This window comes from Magnolia sinica, chromosome 5, assembly GCF_029962835.1.
Source record: "Magnolia sinica isolate HGM2019 chromosome 5, MsV1, whole genome shotgun sequence".
Taxonomy (NCBI): domain Eukaryota; kingdom Viridiplantae; phylum Streptophyta; class Magnoliopsida; order Magnoliales; family Magnoliaceae; genus Magnolia; species Magnolia sinica.
The window spans coordinates 12,483,868-12,503,053 of record NC_080577.1 but is presented as its reverse complement, the minus strand read 5'-3'; the positions used below and the strand labels follow the sequence as shown (position 1 = coordinate 12,503,053).

The 19,186-nt window shown below is 38.3% G+C and overlaps 1 protein-coding gene across 1 annotated transcript in view; it reads left to right on the top strand.

Moving 5' to 3' along the window:
* The window catches only part of LOC131246945 (uncharacterized), a 54,935-nt gene that overhangs the window by 11,612 nt on the left and 24,137 nt on the right, over positions 1–19,186 (top strand). The window contains exons 14-24 of the mRNA XM_058247405.1: positions 3,388–3,453; positions 4,268–4,303; positions 4,450–4,496; positions 5,657–6,039; positions 6,115–6,313; positions 7,138–7,281; positions 8,579–8,697; positions 8,799–9,009; positions 9,104–9,341; positions 11,002–11,152; positions 11,937–12,300. Coding sequence (XP_058103388.1) covers positions 3,388–3,453; positions 4,268–4,303; positions 4,450–4,496; positions 5,657–6,039; positions 6,115–6,313; positions 7,138–7,281; positions 8,579–8,697; positions 8,799–9,009; positions 9,104–9,341; positions 11,002–11,152; positions 11,937–12,300 — 1,958 coding nt within the window. The remainder of the gene's footprint in view (positions 1–3,387; positions 3,454–4,267; positions 4,304–4,449; positions 4,497–5,656; positions 6,040–6,114; positions 6,314–7,137; positions 7,282–8,578; positions 8,698–8,798; positions 9,010–9,103; positions 9,342–11,001; positions 11,153–11,936; positions 12,301–19,186) is intronic.

Here is a 19,186-nt window from a genome sequence, read left to right as displayed (position 1 = left end):
CAAGCAAACTGGTAAGTGACTATATTTAAGCCTAGTTTACATGGGACTATATATATAACCCTCAAACGTGACAGGCTTGAGAAGGCTGACCCTCATACTTTGTGGAAACATTCCTCCACACAGTCCTAAATTTGCAAGCGAATGCATGATGGATGCACTTGAAGGCTGCCTACGTACACCCAGTGATTCAAACACCCATAGTATTGACCGATACTATCGGTATTGAACAATGGCGATACAAAACTGAGCTAAAAGTGTTGACATGCCTAGTATCGATCAATATTTCACAAAATATTGCCTTTATAAGTAACCCAATATTGTCAATACGTGTGATACGTATCGACAATATCTCACTTGTGTCAGCCCCTTTGCAAAAAAATTTTAAAAAAAAATGCCAAAAAACTGATTTTCTCATAAACTTTTTGTTACGATTACATTGCTAAGAGGATTTCGACCAATCCTTTTCATTCGTTTGGAGAGAAAAGGAGTTTTGGGTGAGGAAATCATGATTGGAGAGCATGAAATACCAGAATTCCAATTGGAACTTTTGTGTTAATTTGATTTTTTTTTTTTTTTTTGGTTTAAATTTCTTGGAATTAGTAAAATAAAGTTTGTATTCCGTGATTTTGGATATTTTGCTTGCTCAACCATGGATTTTGACTTCCGAATTTGGAATTTGGAAAAAATCTGAAAATTTTCCTATTTTTGGCGTTTAACTTGCAAATGGAGTAAGGAAAAATCACATCAGAGTACTTGGAGGCTGGTCTATATATTGAAGAAACTTTTTAAAATTTTTGCAAAAAGAATATTTTTAATTAAAAATATATAAAAAATAGATGGCAAGATGTTATTTGTGCCTAATATTTATGTATTTATGAGCGTATGACTATGTTGATGTTAACATCATCCGTGCATCTATTTTTTCAAAAATATTAAAAAATTAAAAAAAATTGTTTTCAAATAAGTGCACACTGTGCATTGTATGATAGATTTAGTGCAAGTATTTAGTATATGAATGTGCTAATAAATTATATGAATTATTTATAATAAGTAAAAATTATTAAAATATTTAAGATGATATTATTTGAGGGCACTGCATTTGTATATTTTTACTTCTTTTTTGGATTTTGAATGTATTGGTTGTGTTTTCATACATGCCTTCTATGATTTTTAAATTCTATGAACTAATTTTGAATATAGTTGCATCACTTTTGTCAGATCGTGCATAGTTTAGAACTCCATACAAAGGAAACTTATTATGCGTACTTTTTTTACCTTTTTTTTTTTTTTTTTTTTTTTTTTTGTGAGTTCTAAGTGTGAGATGATGTCTTTTTAACCTCTCCTAAAGTTTCATTGAAAATTTTCACCAAATTCCCATTGTTTCCCAAAAACAGCGGTGCATTATGCGATACATACAATATTTTCTATGTGATACTGATATGTTTCCGTATCCCAAGGCTGCAATACATGCAACAATACCAATCAAGGTATTCAAAATCGGTTACGTAACCGTAGCGGCCGTTATGTAACGGTAACAGTCATAACTGTTACACGTTACGGGGTTGAAATGACCGTAATGGCTGTTACGGAAAAAAAAAGGGGGTAAAGGCCCTGTTAACAGTCCCGTAACGGCCCTGTAACGGACCGTAATGGCCCCATAATGGTCCCGTAACAGTTATTTCAAAAAATAAAAAAGGGCCATAATGGCTGTTACGGTCCGTATCATAACGGTAACAATGGTGGCCGTTACGGCTACTGTTACCATTTTGGAACACTTTGATATCAATACTTAAGTGACTAAGTACACCAATGGTTGGAACTATCAAGCTAAATCCCTCTCTAGCATTGGCTGAACTAATGCACATGGCTTACCACAATACCACCAATGGACTACATTGAACATGATCAAACCAAGCATTAAGCAAGATCAATATTGATGCAAAAGATATCATAACAAGAGTAGTAATAATGCAATGTAACAAGATCAATGTAGTGTAGAGAAGCCAAAAGGCCATGTTTGATTGGCTTCGGGAGCACAAGAACCAACATCTTTCATGAGACAATTCATCATTTCATTAGTGCAACGAGGAAGAATAATGAAAATAAACCTCCAAATATTTAACTAACTGATAAATTTCTTTAATCATGTTAGCAAGCCTCCACTTGGACACCAATATTTGAGTCCTTGATTTAACTTTCTCTACAGGATTTGAATCTCAAGAGATGTCTTGCCTTGAGTATTCTAGTCAAAGACCAGCTAATTATGTAGAGTTTTACTCTCCGCTAAAATTTCAAATGACATGCTTTCTAGATTCGTATTATTCCTTAGCGTCCAAACTTCTCATAAAATTTCGAATGGAAGAATTCTCCAAAGAAGAATTCAGCCCTTCTCATCGAAAGGATCTTTTGCCCACCCTTTAACCAATTTAAATCTCAACAAAGAATACCCAAAGCCCAAACAGCTTATGGAAAAACCACCACAACAAACTAGTCAAACATCTCACAATGAATAAAGAGATGACAGACTGTCTCTTCATCATTTTACTTAAAAGGCATGTGGGAGACTGCTAGGCGTTCCATAGCCCTTTCCAAAGTCGTACTTTGCATGTAAAGCCGGGACAAAAGGAAATTGGAAGGCCCGTCTATCTTGATTATGATGATATGGGGAAGATGATAACACTTGGCTCTTGAGGCTGTTGAGAAAAAGAATGCCAATATGGAAGGTTTAGACTCTGTTTTGGCAGGGGATCATGCAAAGACAGGATTAAGTCTCAGCCCAAAATTTGTCGCGCTGCATACCATACATGTCGCCTTCTTTGCTTAATCTCAATTTTGTTTGTTTTTTTTTTTTTTTCTAAAAAAAAAAACATTTTTCTTGTATTAAAAAACTTCGAAAATTGAGATCAAGTGGAAGAAAGTGACATTTTCTTGACCAAATATGATGCGGAGGGTATGGGGATTAGTCTTAATCCCAAATTTGCAGGATTCCCTATCCAAATGGAGCCTTAATCAAGGGAAATCTCATAGAAAATCCTGGTGGATTATTTACCTTGTACTTGAAGATTTTACTTAGAAATTTGAGTGCTTTTATAGATGTTGTGTGGTACTTTGAGTTTCCCTTGATTGAGTTGCATAAGCAAATATATTTCAAAGGACAAACTTTCGATATGTCTAATCTCTCTAAGGATATGGTAAAATGCTAAAAAATCTGTTGCCAAATTAACAGGCACCCCTTTTTTTTTTCTTCAAAATTTTGACTACCAAGTTTTAAAATTATTTCCATGTGTTAGATTCTACTTACACAGTTTGACTTATTTTTGCCATAACACATGAATCCCTTTTTAATGTCATTTTTTTTTTTGTTGCTTTCTTCTTGAAATGCTGCAGTGATCTTTCTTACAATAGTTTTACATGGGGAAGCCTTGTGCCACAAAATTGTCAACAAGGAAGAACGTAAGAATAGTTTTAAGTAGTTCTAACATGTTAGTACCTCATGGTAGGGGTGGCAACGGGCTGAGCTAGGGCTGGGCCAAGATGGTCCTAGCCCAGATTTAGTCCCCAAAGCGTCACCCTGGCCTAGCGCAGACTCTAATTGGGCTAAAAAGGCCTTGGCCTTAGACCCGGTCTTGTCAAATGATCAAAAAGGTTTGGAATAATCCAATCTAAGAATTCTTTTGAGATATCCTCTTATCCATGACGAGTCCCATCATGTAAATGGTTTTGGCCCTAGTTCATGCTTAGTCTCAAAAGCTCGGCCTTGGCTCGACCAATATCCTAATTGGTTAACAGGCCTTGGCCCTCCTAGGCTGGCCTTGCAAGGAAAAGAGTCAAATATTCAAAGGTTTGAAATAGTCCAATCTAAGAATTCTATTAGGGTATCCTCCATCCTTCACTAGCCCATTATATAAATAGTTTTGATCATTAAAACATGACCCTAAATTCAACGAGTGTCTTTACTTTACACACTTACGTTGAATGGGAACTACTTACAGGTGTCTTTAAACCATCCATTCTTTTTTGTACTACAGTGGCCCACCTGATGATTGAACCTAGAGAAGGGGCCAAGGTAAACCACTCATCATTCCCCAGTCCTTGCCGCAAGCCGGACATGAATTTCAAGCCCATTCTGGGGTCCTCGGGCCAAGTTTAGAGGCCCGAGCCTTGGGCCTATAGGGTTGGGCCACCCAGCCCATTGTCACCCCCACCTAAGGTTATGTAGCCTCTTCTTCTTCTTCCTTTCTGAGGTTTTCACTTTTTATTTCTACAGAAACTTGTTTGGAAGCTCTTCTATAGGGAATGACACGTGAGTACTTATTTGTGAAAACTGCATTATAAATTATAGATAATCATCGGTGTTTGTTAGTAGCTGGTTTAGTTAATTTGGTAGCCACATGCACATCTAAATACGTTATTCATGTTGATGCATTCTTGACCAAATTGATAATGCAGAAGTGAAGCTTTTCCATGCTCAAAAAAGATATTTCCCTGTTCAAAATGTAAGTTTATCCCTTTTGAATTAGTGTGAACTTGAAATTGTCTTTTTTAGTCACAAATCTGTCTTTGGCGTGGTTCTTCCAATGTAAGTTGCCCTTTTTGAATTAGTGTCACCTTGAAATTATCTATTTTGTTCTCACTTCTGTCTTTGGTGTTTTCCCTTTTGATCTTCCTTCCAAAGTATGCAATAAGTGGCATCAATAAATATATCAACCAACAAATTTGATAACTTGTCCAAGTCAACTAAAAGGCATAGGGCTGTCAACGGGCCGGGCCTGGGGTTGGTCTTGGCCTGGATTTTGAACTGTATTGGGCTGGCCCTATTCATTTAATTTTGCAGGCCTGAGCCCAGCCCATTGACACCCCTAAAAAGGCATGGGCATATTTACAAAGATTTGGAGCAAAGACAAGACGAGGAAGATGACAAAAATAAGGGAAACGGAAGAGGCTGTTAATAAATAATAAGGTCCTTGCTTCTTGGAAGATAAAACTTCCATGGATCTAGTATTTGATGTGAGTATCATCTAAATGGCAAATCATGCTCTTTACTGCTAAAACTAATTATATACACCATAAATGCATATTTTCGTCCCACTTAATGTGGGCCTCCTTTTAATTTAAAATGTTCAATGGAATGTAAGTCTTCCCATATTAGATATTGATAATTAAATCATCATCATTGCCTTGTCCCAGCTATTTGTGGTCAGCTTTCTCATGATTGTTTTGCAAATGTACAACAACCAGCTGCCTACTGGACATCAACCCTCCTGCTTTACCTGAGCTGGGGATGGGCTGGTGCTTTGTTACCAATTGGAGTTGTAAATTTCATAATTAAATAACTTCAAAAATGTTGTAAATCTTATCTTTTGCATAGAAGATGCCTAGAAAAGAAACTTGAAGAAAGGATAACTTTGTGACCGCGTTTGATTAGGTCAATTTGGAAGTTTATCTAAAGTTAGATTTTTTATTTTTTCTTGTGATTAATTTGATTGAAAAAGGCAAAGGTACAAAAATCATCAAGGTATTATTAAAGATGAGGGATGGAAGAAACGAAAACAAAGAGGCATGGAAGTTAACTGTCTGAATTGAGTTAGCTCTTCAGAATTTGCCTTTTTCTTGATCTTGTCCTACAGCACTAATCACTTGTAACTTTCTATGGCAGATCGTTATTCTTTGTATATAAATTGTGGCGGAGATCAAGTAACTATAAACAAAAACACCACATACGAAGCAGATCAACAATTATCTGGGGCTTCGACTTTTGTTTTAAGTGATGGAAGAAACTGGGCACGTAGTAGTACTGGAAACTTCGTTAATTCTGAAAAATCTATAGACAGCTACATAGCAGAAAATAAATCCATGCTCTCTATGCCTAACTCTGAGTTGTACACTAAGGCGCGGCTTTCTCCCCTTTCCCTCACTTATTCTGGGCTTTGTCTTCTAAATGGGAACTACACTGTAAAGCTCCACTTTGCAGAGATAATCTTCACAGATGGCAGAACATATAGCATCCTTGGAAAGCGTATATTTGATGTTTACATTCAGGTAGTTAATCACATTGCACAGATACTTTTCTGTTAGTTTACAGGATTCAGGTGTGACTAAATTAGTTTAATGCAGGGAGAATTGGTATTGAAGGATTTCAATATCAAAGATGAAGCTGGTGGTTCTAGTCAACCAGTCGTGAAGAATTTTACTACTGTTCCTGTGACTAATAACACTTTGGAGATCCGTTTCTGTTGGGCGGGGAAAGGGACACAAATTGTCCCAGATCGAGGAACCTATGGCCCTCTCATTTCAGCAATTTCTGTGGACCCTGGTATGATGTGTGTTTTGTACAAGTAAATTGTTCTCGTTATCTTTGTAGTTCAGGTAAATAGATCTTAAGGACTAATCTCGGCTTAGAAAAGGTCTTGAAGTGGCAGTATTTGCATAAGTGGTTTCTTATCTTGTTTGATTTTAGTTGGAGGGTCTAGTGCTTGGCTAATTTCCATTGCGTTTCATAAAAAAAATATGGGAGCATTAAACTATTCATGTATATAAAGAGGTAGCTCTGTTCACCCTAGCTGCTCTCCCATTGTTGATCAGCTGTTGTGCCTTGCCATGTGGTTATTCATATCATGCATCTAGTAGGTTCCAACTGTGGATTTTCTCTGTGGCAAAAATCTGCTGATATATCTTCACCGTCCATACAAAGGGAAGTTGGAAACAATTATCTGTATCTCATTGTTTTCTTTTGGGTGGCAAGGGTCTTTGATAATGGGGTTTTCTTACGTGGCCAGTTCAATATGGGGCATACAATATGAATGGTCTGGATCACCATGTAGGGAGACAAAAGACGCAGCAACAAATGGCAAGAAATGTCAACAGAATTTATACACAAGATATTCTTTGGCTTCCTAAACATAATATAAAATGTTTTAGAGAAGGGTATGGTCAGATTTTGTAAAAGAAGTGATTTCGATATTGTTAAATTTTTTGATCTAGTTTTGAGGCTTTCATATATGCTACACTTTGCATCAATAAATTAGCATTGGTGTATCACTATATAATTGAGTGAATGTTCGCTCTTTTTTTTTTTTTTTTTTTTTTTTTTTTTTTGTTTTTCTTTTATTAATTTTTTTGGCATTTTTTTTTGTGCAGAATTTACACCTCCAAAAAGTGGCAAGAAGATCTCTACTGGTGTTGCAGTCGGGATTGTAGCTTCAGTATTATTTCTTTCTTTCTTGTTTTTGGTTTTCCTCTGGAGGAAAGGCTTCCTAGGAGGTAAAACCACAAAGGACAAAGGTGGGAACTAATCAAATGCATCAATCACAACAGGAAAAAAAGTCAACCATTTATAACACATACTTTTGATGCTTTGCTATGCGTTTATTAGTATTAACCACGAATGCCTCAAGAAGTAGGCAATTTTCATATCAAGCTTTGGAATATCCTACCTAAACTTGATGCCATGTTGATATGCTCAAATCTTTTGTTTCAGCCCTTACCAAATCATCAGCATCATCATCGTCATAAGTCATAACCTTGTTCCAGCTATTCTATTGAACTCTATTTTAGCATGCAAAGTATTTTGATTTCCTATACTCCTATATTCTTGTCTCCACGTGTGTGCATTAGCATATGCATATGGTCAAATATAGGTGTCAGGTTCGAGCATAGCTTACAACTCAAATGTAGAAGGAACTGCTTAAGTGGGTGCTTTATGCAAATTTAAGGAAAATATTTCTCATTAACTGATCGTGTTGGTTAAATACCTCCATCATATTTAAATACCATATGCTTCCATGTGTTCTGATCACAAATAGCTAGGCAAGGCTATGATGATGATGATGTGTGTGCGCGCTCACACTTGCTTTTGTATTTAGGAAGAGACCAAACTTCTACTTTAAGAAAGAGTTAATATGTGCATCAAACCTTTAATATTCCTTACTTTGATAATTGTGTCAAAAAAATATTGGCTATATTGAGAAAATGTTATTCATTTCCTTCTACATTGGTTTCCACTCTTTTTTCTTTTCATGAAATATACAGACAAATCAATTTTGACAATCCATTATGTAGCTTTCTTTCTTTCCAGAAAGTATATAAAAAACTTTTTTTTTTTTTTTGGAAAAAGAATCAAATCAGCATAAGAACAATCTTGATACGCTTTGTTATTTCTTAAATGCCTATTTCGATGGGAAATGAAGGTTAAGATTAGCTACCTACAATCTACAAAAGCTAGTCTTTTTGGCATTCTTTGTAAGTGTTAACCATTCGTGGAAATTTTGGATGCTGTTTTTTTAACCTAATAATGATTAGTATAAATATGTCATTGTTAGGCCTATTAATACATGACATTAATACTGCATGACAAAAAAATTGCTCTTAAATATTTGTATTTATTTCCCAAGGTTTTGAACATTTCTTTTGCTCTCTAGTTAATCCTGTTTTTCTTTTATGTTTCTGGTCTCATGCTTAGAAGAGCTCGCTTGTAGCCCATTGTGTGATAAATCATGCATAGACTGCACTTTGCTAGTAAAAGATGTGGAATTTATCAACTTTTTTGAGACATTCATGTGTAACTTTGTCCGGTGGACAGATCTCAGGGATTTAGATCTACGAACCAGTTTGTTTACCTTAAGACAGATTAGAGCTGCCACAGGCAACTTTCACATTTCAAACAAGCTTGGGGAAGGTGGTTTCGGTTCTGTTTACAAGGTATACTACGGAATCACTGTTTATCCTGATATATAATTACCTTTGAGACCAACATATTTCAAGTAAAAGGTAATAGAACTTCTTAAATTACTATATTGCAGGGTCTATTATCAGACGGCACTTCAATTGCAGTGAAACAGCTTTCATCCAAATCAAAGCAAGGAAGCCGTGAATTTGTGACTGAAATAGGCATGATATCTACTTTTCAACACCCAAATCTTGTAAAACTTTATGGATGTTGTATCGAGGGAGATCAACTATTGCTAGTTTATGAGTACATGGAAAATAATAGCCTTGCTCGTGCTCTGTTTGGTGAGCTCATTTGTTTTTGTACCAATATGTGTATGCAGTACGGATGCAACAGGAAGTAATATGACTCATTTTTTCTTAACTGGATGATTTATAGGCCCAGAAGAATATCAATTGCAGCTTGATTGGCCAACAAGGCACAAGATTTGTGTTGGCATAGCAAGAGGTCTAGCTTATCTCCATGAAGAATCGACGCTGAAAATTGTTCATAGAGACATCAAAGCCACCAATGTACTGCTCGATCGGGATCTTATACCAAAGATATCTGACTTTGGTCTGGCAAGGCTTGGTGAAGAGGAGAACACCCACATCAGCACTCGAGTAGCTGGAACCATGTGAGTCATCATGCACAATTTTCCTCGTTATGAAATGGAAACCATACCTTCATACTCTTTAATGATAATCTTCATCTATGTGTTCAGACATAAAACTCAATACATTTCTTAGTTTTATCTTTTGAACCAGCATTCTGGGAAATTGGTGAATGCCATGTGCCTGTCAAGAATTTCTCCAATGCGGAGTAGCTGCAGTTTCAATCTAAAATGGGGAACTGAATCAGGCAACCACATAAACTGAATAGATCAACAAAAATGAGATAGAAGTTTGCATCACTTGTTTGACTCATGACATCGCAGCAGTGCTGCCAACAGCCAAAATCAGATCAATACCGGCACTAACCAGAAAATGAGATGATGTCTGCAATCACACAATAAGCATTCGTATAAGTACAGATTAAATGGTGAATAATGCACATTGTTCAGGAGCTGCTTCTCCAAGGATACTTAACTGTGCATGCCATCCATTAAAGATCAACAGTTTTGGATTCATTATCTAAGGGCCCGCCTGATGCAACCCAAATAGATGGTCCAGTGGCCTATAAGTCGGCTGGACAAGGCCATATATGTGGAGAGAAATAGGAATAGGTGCTAACAAGTGACAACTTCAAAAGACATCCACATTAGTTGATTGATGTTTATAAGAGGGGAAAAGAGGAGAAATGGAGGCATCTATGGAGCTTTAGGAACAACACCATGACATAATAATGGTATATTTTGTTGCATCTCCACTGAATTGCATTCGGTTTTCTTAGAATCAAGACTCCTCTTTTCTTGTCTTTTTTTTTTTCTCCTTCTATTGTGCAGTCCAGCATTTACTCCCTCGCCAAAAATAAAGTTCCTAGTTCTTTCTTGGAAAGTTTTCTGTACCCTGAACAGCATGGGCATAAAACCTTAGCATTATTGCCTTTGGGCCTGTTTGGATTTCCTTTGGTCTGTGGATTGTCCCATCCTCATGTCATCTAGTCATCAAAATATGGAACCAAGAGTATTTGGTTGAACCTGCAATTGAGGGTTCAATAGCAAAGTATTTTGTAACAGTAACGGTGGCCATAACAGCCACCACCGTCACCTTTACGATGTGGGTTGTAACGGCTGTCATGGCCCCAGTAATGGACGTTACAGTCTCTTTTTTTTCTTAAAAAGAAAAAAAAATAAAAAATAATCCAAAAAACCTGTATCTACCCCATAATGTTGGAAAAAAAAAAAAACCGAAAAACCTTTATCTGCCCAGTAGAAGACCATTATTGGGCTGTTACGGCTTTTACAGGAAGCCTAACGGGCCATTAACAGCAGTTACATGTCATTTTTTTTTTTTTTTCCATAACGGCTGTTGTAGCCATTACGACCCTGTAACATGTAACAATTGCCACCATTACCTTTACGCAATAGCCTTTACGGCCCCATAACGGCCTTTATGGCACACCATGTTCAACAGTCCCCACATGGATCCATCTGTGCTTTCTGCCATTTGCTGTTTTCTGATTGATTCACTTGGAAATGGTTGCATGCATCCAAACTGGTCCTTATCACTTGTATGGAAGTGCCTGTTGAAAATTAGTTGGCTGTCTCCACATCAGTACTGTCTTTAGCCTAAGCATGTGAGACTATCATTACCTCATTAAGAAAAATAAAATTCACAATGATCTTGTTTTTGCAGGGGCTATATGGCACCAGAATATGCAATGCATGGTTACCTGACTCAGAAAGCAGACGTTTACAGCTTTGGTGTCGTTGCTTTGGAAATTGTCAGTAGGAAGAGCATCACAAATTTCAGGCCGGAGGGGGATCACATTCATTTAGTGGATTGGGTAATTTAGATCTTCATTCAACGCTTGGAAGTTTCGTTTTCCCAAAGCCAATGTTATAGGCTAGTGCCAAAATGCAAGTGAGATACATTCAGGACTTTCCCATACGCATCTCACTTGTGACTTGCAGTGGAAAAACATGAACGTGGGAGCCTGCTTCTATCAGTTCCACTTTTTGAGTGCCCTTGCAATTGCACCTTGTTGGCTGGGGACCCCAGCCAATTGCAATTTGGCGGTGTATCAATCATAGTTCAAAAACCCGAAAACTCAACTTGATTCAATGTTCAGCTGGGTCGGGTCAACTTGAAGGCTCGACCCAACTCAACTCAGTTTGTAATTATTTTATAAATTAAAATATTAAATATGTTTAATAGTCATATAATTTTATAAGTATTATAAAATAGAAAACCAAACAACGATGCAGCAAAACCTCTGGTTAGGAGCACTTTGTCTTTAGTAAAGGTTTTGGGTTCAAATCTTACTTCCTCTTGTTTTCTTTTTAAGTGTCTCGTCCAAGTCTTGGTGAGTTGCATCGAGTTGACTGAGTCTTCTAGTGACTTGGTGAGTCTTTCCTAGTCAAGATCAAGTCACCACTAGTACCGAGTTTCAAGTGACTCTGCTCGAAATTTCACCGAGTTGAGTTGATGTGCTGGGTTTTGGGTCAAGTCAGTGAGTTTTAGAACTATGGTATCAATTGCAAATTGCACCTTTTTTGTATGATTTAGTGGGATAAAAGCGGATCTTCACTGTAAATGATAGACTTTGTATGCAACTGTTGATATTGCAGGCATATGCTCTGCAAGAGAGAGGAAGTCTAATGGCGCTTGTTGATCCGAAGTTGGGGTTGGAGTTCAACAAGAAAGAGGCAATTGCGATGATCAATGTGGCCCTCTTATGCACTAATGCATCTCCTGTACTGAGGCCAGCCATGTCTGCTGTAGTTAGCATGCTTGAAGGACGGAGTGATGTCCAAGATCTGATTCCGAATTCAAGTTTTTCCAGGGATTATTTGAAGCTTAGAGGCAGTGGCAGTCATTACCAAGAGATCCAAAGCCAGATCATGAGTCCTAGCCAGGGCCAAACCCTGACTGTATCAACGGGTCAACTAGAGATCGATCTTTCTAGTCAATATGGATTCTCAGTATCTGAATAACACAGCGTAGATGTTGGTAGATTATTTTCACTTCCATTGGATGCTTGTATTTGCAGCTTTTGGAGTTTTAATATTTGCATGTCTATACCTTCTGTTTGTGATAAAATAGAGAATATGATTCCGATGAACGTATTGGAACATTAACTTGTTTGAATCCAATTCAGCCTCATTGAAACCAATTCAGCCTTACAAATCTGCAATCAGTATGCATTGCATAAAATAGATCAACTCATATACAATTGCTTACTAAAGGCTCGTGTGGTAGACATTTAAAAATGAGCTCTTCTCATTTCAGAAATATGATCTTATGATTAACTAAAATGACATGAACTCATTTTTTAGGCATCAACCAAACATGCCATAATTAAATCTTCACATTGGCAAGGAATGTATGACTTTTATGACCTTAAAAGTGATTGGTTTTGCAATATTCTTATACTCAAAATCTAAAATGAAGGGCATGAAATGTCATATGGAAAAACACATGCACATGATTGATGTTAGTGAGGCCACCACCACAAAAGAAAATGGCCAAACATAAAACAAGAGACATGAGGAACAAAGATTTATATGGTTCGACAATATACCTACTTTACAAGGCTAACATGAAACTTTTTTCACTAAAAACAAGAGAAACATAAATATAAGACTCACATCTCTTCCACTTGTGCAAAGAATTCCACACCAAGAAATACCTTTAAAGATGAATCAATGGAATGGAAAACCATTCTTTACAAAGTGCGTCTCCTTATGTAGATCAAAGTAAAGGAGAGAGCATACCAAAACATAAGGGAACTAACATTCATGTATGATTTACCATACGTACGTATGGATGTATGTAGGGAGGAAAGCATCATGTCTAAGGGAGAGATGTCTCCAACAAGGAGACGTCACTGACATTCCTTAGGACAGTGGAGGAACATTCTCCCACTTGAAGACCAGTCTTTCTAACAGTGTGGAAAACACTTCAAATAACCACTGTTCGAATATCACTAAACACTAAGTAATAACAAGCCCAAGAGGAGTCTTGCACCAAACAAACTTCTTCCTTGCAATAGACTTCCTCAGCATGGCTGTTATATTATCATCGGTGTGAATCTTCTAAAATGAGATTTGACCATCTTCCACCACGTCATGAACAAAGTAATATTGGACATAAATGTGCTTCGTCTGAGCATGAAATATCAAATTCTTTGCCAAGTGTAATTTGTTCTGACTTTCGTAATGGATTACCACCACTTTCTACGTAAATTTTAATTCTTCTAACCATATTCTCAATTAAATAACTTCCTTGCATGCTTAAATAGCCGACATATACTTCTATTCTATATTATACAAAGCTACCATTAATTATAATATCAACATTCAACAAATCGCGTCACCGGCCAAAGAAAAAATATAAAATGTGGTAGATTTTCTTTTGTCACACTCTCCTATATCATTTGCATCCATAAACCTAACTCTAAACTATGACCATTATAACAAATAGTCACCTCAGAAGTACTTTTCAAGTAAAGAAATATTCATGTCATAGCTGTTCAATGTTCTTTACCTGAGTTCTCCATATATTTACTATCTCAGATTATTTGCGCTATGTTTTGTCTGTTGCACACCATAGCAAATATAAGGCTCTTTACCATTAATGAATATGATACTTTAAGACATTTTTTTTCTCCGCTTCTATACTAGGACACTGATTTGAAGATGGTTTACAACTAATATGGAATTGAGTTGCCCAGGTTAGAATTTGGAATGTTGGGGGCAACGCCGACGGCTAAAAACCGTCAGCATTGGCCTTCCCCAACGGATTTCAACCGTCAGCATTGGCCTTCCCCGACGGTTTATTGTCAAATTCCATTCAAACTTAACAAGAAATGGAGAAGTTTCATGTTCAATTCTTTTATAGGGATAGGGAGATTTCTATGCTTGACCTTGCCCATTTCAGATAATTACTTGGAGAATCGGTTGAAAACTATATCACTCAGTTTAAAAGGATAAAAAGCCGATGCAAAGTATTCACGACCAATGCCGGATTTATATAACTAGCCTAAGACGATCTTAAATTCTAACTTTGTAAAAACTTTATCGGGATGGGTTTGCCGATCTTTATGATTTAACTAAAAAAGTATCTGGTACGAATTTCTTCTTTAGGAGGGAACTAGGTTGAAAAACTCATTCACAGGAACTTATTACTATGATACTAACTACAATGTGGTGGACAAAGTAGTGGCCAAGCAGTCACTTGTCTGTTTGGCATTGGTCAAAGCAGAAGTAATTGCGTCGGCCATATAAAAAGCTCAAAGGACATATACATTTGATATTACCCAAGTTGATGCAATCTTGGATATAATGATGGCTATAAATTTTATTAAAATACATATTAATCATAAAATACCTATGGTAGAAGAGTTGAAAAAGACCGAATATTGTGAGTGGCATGAAACTCAGTATCATTCTACTAATAAATGTGTTGTTTCCAGGAATGTTATCTAAGATAACATTGACCGAAGATTGTTAAAATTCTCTGAAAAGGAAAAAGAGGCTATGCTAATTGATACCGATCCATTTTTAGCTAATATGGAGATTAACATGGCTACGGTCAATCCCAAAAAAAAAAAATTTGGTTTGACCATGACAAAAGTTGACCTTGGGTTTAGTAACAACTAGGATGTGGTATGACAATCCAAAAGGGGACCTAAGATGGCATGGCGAGCGGTTACAAGCACAAAAATACAATCGAAAGTAGCACTGCCAATTTACCATGAGCCATGCTTATGTGACCGATGCACAAGGCCAATTCGGCTGACCAGATAGTTTGCTTGGTCAACTACCCAAGCGAATGATTGAACTAAACCATAGCTTTAGAAAAAGATGAAAAAGGAAGATTCCTTTCAGTAGTAAAGAACACTTCAACACCCTACTAACCACCCTCGACCAACTCTAATACTAGAACGAATGATGGTTAAATTTTTGCCTACCCATGAAGGAATCTGGAGAAGGGTTAGTCACCATATATTTCCAGTTATACCAGAAGGGATGATTCGTACCTAGAAATGCTGTTGGCATAGGCAACACAGGTTGCCAAGCGGAGAGAATTGACCATTATAGATAAAAAGCCTCACAAAATGACAATACGATCATGAACGATGCAGATGATTTCACGGCTAGAAGATGAACCGATAATCGTCAACATGGTGGCTTTAACTATGAAACCAAATCCGCATAAGTCAACCAAAGAAGCTATCAGCTTGACGATGAAGAATTGACTAAGTATCTCAGTGATGAATGCTTTTGAGATGACGATCTTTTAATCGAGGAACTCCTCATAAAAGCAAAATTGTTAGAAGAAACCTCACCAACTTTGACAGAAAGAGAAAACTTCTGATAAAAGATACTTTGCACAATTTACTTGCGCCAAGAGCACTAAAGAGCAACCTAATTCAAAAACAGAGGGCAATGTTTAAATTTGGTAATTTAGTTTGGATCACTTCCACCTGTTGTAATGGATTGTAACATAGTTCTCACCCTACCATTGAATTTTCAGGCTAGACCATCTCAACCTAGCAAGACGGAGAGAGATGTGGATAAACTTAATCCCCCTAAAATCACAGACATGGCTCTTTTAACACCGAGAAGAAGGCTATAATTGTATATACAATTTTCATTGATTCAAGCATATTTTCTAAAAAAGTAATCATACAACAAGCTCTAATTTCATAGTGGATCAAGTAATACAAGTTTGTTTGGTGGATTTTCAGGAAATAGCTCATTCACTTAAAATAAAAACATATCCACTTCTGGATTTTGTTTTGTCACGCCCCAAACTCGGAAAACGGGCTCACAAAATTCCCGATTGCTGAATCCAACGCTGATAGCCTCTGTAGTACCCTATTCTCGGATCCCAGTACTCACATGCTACATTCCGATCCTGGGATCCTACAAGGAGGATTTTCAGTATGAATTTTTTTTTTCTGTAATGGATTATAACCACAAGCATAACTTAGTCACAAAACAACATCACCACATATCTACTATATCAAAAACTTTAAGTACAATGCAGAAAGGGAAATAAAAGGGTGATCACAAAAACTCCAAAATGATCAGATGCACGCTCCTGCCTCAACGCTGCTGCTGTCCAACGGCACCTGCACGCAACAGTCGTGCATAAGCTTATAAAAGCTTAGAGGGTGGTGTAAGTGTGTGCGCAAGGCAAGTGCCAAGTGTACAATATCAGAGTAATGCAGAAATATGCGGGTAAGTCCACGAATGCAATCAGTTATACCAAAACAATGTGATGCAAGGCATGAATGCTATTGGCCATACCAAGGCCATGCGATGCGAGGCTTATGTAGCCAAATGTCATATGCAAGATGCAAAGCAAGCATGCCAGTCTTCATCAACTACACATATCAGTATAGTTCCTCTCCGGATATCACCGGGGTCTAGTACACCTCACATTGACTGCCTCCTCCCTAGCTGCACAGTCAAGCAAGTGGAAGAGACCACACTATCCGCTTGATCAGTAGTCTGCCAATACCTACCCAGCTCGTCGATAACGGACTCATTTGCGAGCTGGTCAAACTCAGCCTAGCTTATAGCCCCCTCACTCAGGCGGATAAGGCCATACCCCCTTCCAATCGACCACGACACAGTGGGAGACGCGGCCTACTGGTATTCAGCACTCGTGCGCTCATGTATCCACTCGGTATAGACGTTGGAGCATCTCCTGGTACCAAAAAGGTTCTGAGATTTTCACATAAGAATATCCTAAGTGCCCACAATGCTAGAGCCAATATTTTCGGTATCCGATACGACCATCCATGATGTGCCTGTGGAGACTACGGCCTTAATGTCGCTAGGGCGTGTAGTGATTAAGTCACACATATGCGGAATGCATGAGTCATATTGTCAAATCATGCAGCAATCCTGCGCGTACCACGCACTCATGTGGGGGCATTCCGTCTCGTAAGGAGTCCCGTAAATGTCTCAGCCCAATGGCTTATGCTATGATTAAACATTCCCCATATCAAGCATACATATGATGCGTATGAGCATGTATCATGGAGCTATACTAAATATGTTATAAAGTGATGAATTATCCTTACAATGCAGATGGGCCTAGACGGCCTACACACAACAAGTACGGCCTATCAATGGGCCTTAAGGAGAGTCGTAATGCGGATATTTAACTAACATTATACTTGTAATGTGGACGTCAAACCAACATTACTCCCAAGGCATAACCTGTCATAAACTTCATTACCTAAACCATGATGGGATCACACATTGCAATGAACCTTAGGTACTTCCCATTGGGCCTTCAATACATCAAATGGGTCATATCACATGGGCCTTATATTCATCAAGTGGGCCACATTAATGGGCCGCACCAATGGGCCTTATGTACATTGCAATGGGCCATAACCCATGGGCCTTAGAATGCATCAAAATGGGCTTAATCACATGGGCCTCATATATATACCAAGGTGGGCTTCGATGGACAGCCAAAAATAAATCAAGATGGGCCTCATAACATGGGCCTTACATTCATATCAAGGTGGGCCTCAACAATGGCCTCATACACATTGAGGTGGGCCTCAACCAACGGGCCATGAATATGACAAGTGGGCCACCTTGCATGGGCCATATGTATATCAAATGGACCACACCAATTGGGCCCCATGCATATCAAATGGGCCATACCCAAAGATGAGTGGAAACCACTATGGCTCTTAAGAAGTTTGAATGGTGGGGGTCACTGTCCACCATTTTAAGCAGCGGGATTCACTTGAACTTTAGATCTGACTCATTTTTAGTCTCAAGCCGTTAAGATAAGCTCGCCAAGTGGTTGGACGGTTTGGATGCAACATATGCATCAAGGGTGGGTCCCATCAGGGTGGATGGCATAGATATAGCACATACCTTGTGCATGAGGCCCACATGGCCTTGGGAGGCCAGGGGACGTCAACACAGCAGCTATTACGTTGTTGTGTGCGTGCGCCAACCAATCCACTTGTAAGTGGGTCCCACGTGGGGCCCACCATAATGTTTATCTGCCATCCAATCTGTCCATGAGGTCACGTAGACCTGGACGCTGAGAAAAAAAACAAATTTCATCTTGATCTAAACCTTCTGTGGCCCATAAAAGGGTTTCAAGGGCAGACGTATAATCACCACTATTTCCTATGATGTGGGCCACCTGAGTCTTGGATGCGGCTGAAATTTGGAGGGGGCCCACTTCATAAAGGGGCCAACCCAATGAATGGGTTAGATGACAAATATACATCATGGTGGGGTTCACAGCTGGAGCCGTGGGTCCCTGCGTACCGCCCGCCCACCCGTCTGGGGCAGCCGCTGTCTGCGCGTCTGACAGCAGCAGCGGCAATTCTGCTGTTGTTTATACACACACACACACACACACACACACACACATATATATATATTGAAAAACACTGAAATTCCGGGGTTTTTCATACGTGGGGCTCGTATTAGGTGAATCCACCCCGCCCACTGGCCCCCATGGCTCAAAACAAGCTAAACAAGCCCAATATTGGGCATATGTTGGCATACAAAAACAATAGGGTGTATTTTAACGGTGAACATCACTGTTTCCTATGCTATGGCCCACTAGAATTCAGATCAGCTTCATCTTTTGGCTCAACGCCTAAAATGGACTCGAGAATGGAATGGACGGTGTGGATTAGTCACATACATTAAGGTAGGGCCTATACAAGTGGCCCACCCAAATAGCCTTAAACCAAGGCTAATATATATATATATATATATATATATGTATATATATATATATATCCTTTTTAAGTCCAGCGACCCTACACTCTCATTTAAGGTGGGCCCCACCTAGGGTCGGGGGCCACCACAAGAAA